This window comes from Argentina silus (genome assembly GCF_951799395.1).
Source record: "Argentina silus genome assembly, chromosome: 19".
Classification (NCBI taxonomy): Eukaryota; Metazoa; Chordata; class Actinopteri; order Argentiniformes; family Argentinidae; genus Argentina; species Argentina silus.
The window spans coordinates 4,034,989-4,039,247 of NC_139673.1; the positions used below are offsets into that span (position 1 = coordinate 4,034,989).

Here is a 4,259-nt window from a genome sequence, read left to right on the forward strand (position 1 = left end):
CTCTCTGTGTGTGCGTGTGTGTGTTTACATGGTATGGTCTCACTTATTGTGTCTCGATGACTCATAGTAAGGACTGTACCACCTGCTCTGTCAGATAGGGGTGAATGCCTTGTCTCACTTGACCGTTTAAGTGCTTTTTATATGTTGTTTGTATTGCACTGAAGCTTTAGATTCTTCCGCACACCTACGGACATGCACATGTTATGTTTGCTTGTTTGTTTCCCTCAAGCATTGCACTTTCTATGTCCTTCACAATGAGGGGAAATACTTCTTCTATCATATCAGTCCCGTCTGTTATGTTATCCTGATGGTAAATATATGGGTTTATATGGACTATGATGTACTTTGGACTGTACACAGTGAAATAGTTTGAAACAGTTTGTCTACCATTTTACTGTAACGTTAGATCAATGTTGTAGATTGAATAACATCTCAACATTACAGGTGTTTATGTGATAGTTTCACAGCTCACTGGGGCCAGAAGGAATCTGTAGGGGCCCCTAGAAATGGTCTGGACTTAAATGACCCGTGGAAGGAATTCCAATCTAATAGAATTCTAGATTAATTCTGTTCGGTTTTATATATGCAGACAACACTGTCAAGATATTCATATATTCAGATCTGAAAAGTCCCCTACAGATTCAGTCTAGCCTGCTGGTCCCCTGTGCTTATCAGTGCTAGACCTGTTGGAGTGTCAGTGTAGCCTGATAGTTTAAGTTTTACTGACTATAGCCATAGTTTGTTTTTGTTGTTAAAGAAACCAGACAGAATAGAAGGGAAGTAAAACTCCAGAATGACCTAACAACAATGCCATACAAAAAAAAAAAACTATTTTTAGTATATGTTATTTTTTATTTTGTTTTCAAAAAAGAGCCTTTAGTGTGCAGACATTCCAATTTCCTACTACCCAAATCTCAGGGTTGGGTATTGTTACCAAATACACTCACACGTTCTCAATCCTGTATTACGTTGAAATCTTCTGTGGACCACTTATACTAACTAACTTAAGTAGACCCATGTCCAAAGGTAATGTATACGTTGTTGCAACTATAGATGTTAAAAATTGTTTGCATGATGTTTTAGTTTTTTTCTAGTTTTTGTTACATTGTAACCATGGATTTGATTGTGTGAGTAAAACCAGTTGAGATGTTGTAGGAGCTAGCACAAGAAGATCGAGATTGAAGGCCGTGCTATCAGTGGAGGCTGGCGGAGGTAGAAATCGGAGGACGGGCTCATTGTAATGCATGGAATGCAATGAGAAGTGTTATCAGACGTGTGTTCTACCTCCACCAGCCTCCTCTGCTGTGCTCCGATCTCCCTCTCCCTCTCTGAGTGGTGTTCTTAACCCAACAGACTGCCCTACGTCAAGGACTTTACAAAATCCATTCACAAATGGAAAAACCCTCAGTGAAATAAGATGTACGTTGATACTTCTGTAATACTGCTGTCTGTGTGTGTGTGTGTGTGTGTGTGTGTGTGTGTGTGTGTGTGTGTGTGTGTGTCTTGTGTAACAAAAATTGCACCGTATTTGCCATGTAGAGCATATAGGATGCCATGGACACAGACACATAATCATGAGTTAGATGACAGACACTTTAACACTACCGCAGGGCACTGTCCTGTTACACTGTAAAACTGCTTTACTTTTCTTGTTTACCTTCCGGCTCTGAAACGACTCTCTCTGCAGTATTCATTTTACAACAAAGTTAGTCCATGGAAACTGGCTGTACAACGAACCTCTTTTTTTGTCTTTAATTTCTTTTTTCTCTAGCATAATTTAATTCAAAGGTGTTTTATAGATGTTGTAAATGAATATATTAATACATAGTATATTGCGTAAATAAATGAAAAGCAAAAACTGAGCTGTTTTGTCACCACTGCCTCTTGATTTTAGTTAAATTACTAAACATGCGTGCCTTTTTATTTTCTGTTTCTTGCTACCACACTGCACTGCATTGTCTTGTCTGTAAAGTATTTCCTGTGTTTGCCAGTAGTCTAACAGTATTTCCTGTGTTTGCCAGTAGTCTAACAGTATTCCCTGTGTTTGCCAGTAGTCAGTAGTCACCCAGTAGTTTGCCAGGGTAGTTTGAAGTCAGTCCAGGGAATGCATTGATCTTGATTCATGAAGTAAAAAGAATCCTCTCAAAAGTAGTGGACAGTTTTCTGAATTAAATGGAGTAGGAGCATTTTCCACAGAGATAAATTCAGATAAAACTGACCCCTCTAGTAAACAAACCTTGTATCTAATACACACAACGTATAATGTCCTTTGTAATTTCCTTTCTTTTGGTTTTCAGGGGTTTCAGGTTTTAAGACTCACCTATTAGCACAGATTTTAGACCAGTGTATCCTGTTCTGGGCTGATTTCTATTGGATCATATCTATTTGAACTAACATTCCTGTTCAAAAACGTTCATATCCAGACCTCCGTGCTCCTCTGCTTGGACTCCATACCGTCCCTCTTTGTCTTCTGGGGCTGAATGTCTCCTCTCTGGAGGTCCTGGTTCTTGGGCAGCTGTAGTCCCGTCTCTATGCCCGTCTCAAGCTCCTTAAACGGGGAGCAGTTCCCAGCACAGATCCAGTCGGGCCGGGGGTCCACCACCAGATCCAGGGTGGGCAGGGACGTGGTACTGGTCACGTTCCTGAATCCCAGCGTGGACGTCAGGAAGGGGCTGTCTTGGGCGAAGGTCTCGTACCCCCCTCTCCTTCCTGGGTAAGCTCCCCAGGACCCCCCCTCCCTGAGCTTCATGGACCTCCTGATCTTCTTCCAGCCCAGGTGGTTGAGCTCCAGCAGGTTGAGGAGGATGCAGAAGACCCCCACACTGAACATGAAGAGCAGGAAGATGGTCTTCTCCGTGGGTCTGGAGATGTAGCAGTCCACCGGCTGCTGGCAGGGAGCTGTGGAACACAGGAAATGGACGGGCACGTTGAACCCAAACAGCAGCCACTGGGCCAGCACGAAACCCACCTCCAGGACCGCCCTGACGCACACGTGGAACACGTAGTACTTGGAGAGAACACCTCCGGTTCCTCCAGACCCCACATGTCCCTGTCCGTTCCCCTTCTTGTAGACGCCGGGCCGGACCTGGGCAAGCGTGGTGCTGGGGACTCCTTTCTGGATGCTCTGGCCGGCGATGCCCTCCAGCACATCAGCCAGGCTGTGGCCCAGGTGCCTGTGTGAACGAATGGAGCAGCTGTCGGAGTCGCAGCTCCTGTCGAAGGCCTCTCGCCCCCCATCTCTGCCCCTGTCTCGGCCCACCTCGTCTGGGTCGGCTCCCGGTCGCTGGGCGTGGGGAAGCTTGGAGAGGTTGTGCCAGGTGTAGATGATGAAGCAGAGGGAGGGAGTGGAGACACTGATGATGTGGAAGACCCAGAAGCGTGGCTGGGAGATGGGAGCGAAGGCGTCGTAACACACCGTGGTGCAGCCCGGCTGGAGGGTGTTGCACACGAACATCTCCTGCTCGTCCGCGTAAACGTCCTCCGTCGCCACGGCGACGATGAGCAGGCGGAAGATCACCATGACGGTGAGCCAGAGGCGTCCGATCATGGTGGAGTGCTGGTGAACGGCGTCCAGGAGACGTTTGAGCAACGTCCACTCCGTCATGCTGGCCGGCCAGCTGCCCCTGAGGGGGACGAGCTGCCTTGAGTACAGCAGACTGGGGAGATCCACTCCTGAGCCCTGCTCCAACCAGGGCTGTAGACCTAATCTAAGGCTACCTCTGAGAAGCACCAGACCAGCTATCCACCGTACCTACTATATCCCTGACTGGAATGAAATGCTGTAATCCACACATCAACTGAGTCTCCCTATTGCTAACAGAACCAATCTATCCCTATAGCTAACAGATCTACTCTATCTATAGCTAACAGAACCAATCTATCTCTATAGCTAACAGATCTACTCTATCTATAGCTAACAGAACCAATCTATCTCTATAGCTAACAGAACCACTCTATCCCTGACAGATTCACTACTCCTGCATCCACTAGCCTTGGGTGTACTGATATCCCCCTCCCTGGCCAAGCCTCGTCCTCCAGCCCTGTGGACAGATGGGGCGCTCTGGCCTGAGAGCTGTGGAGCCATCGCAGGGGTGAGCCATCCCATCACGGCACTCCTTCAGAGATAAGACACACACACACACAGAAACACAAACACTCACACACACACACACACACACACACACACACACACACACACACACACACACACACACACACACACACACACACAGAAACACAAACACTCACACTCACAAACA

The 4,259-nt window shown here is 46.7% G+C and overlaps 1 protein-coding gene across 1 annotated transcript; it reads right to left on the reverse strand.

Annotated features, from left to right (window-relative positions):
* Nucleotides 1-2,413: 2,413 nt before the first annotated feature.
* gjd6 (gap junction protein delta 6) lies at nucleotides 2,414-3,604 on the reverse strand (the record flags this gene model as incomplete). Its single annotated transcript, XM_083690770.1, has 1 exon — nucleotides 2,414-3,604. One exon carries the CDS (start codon nucleotides 3,602-3,604, stop codon nucleotides 2,414-2,416), a length of 1,191 nt encoding a protein of 396 aa, XP_083546896.1.
* Nucleotides 3,605-4,259: the final 655 nt, after the last annotated feature.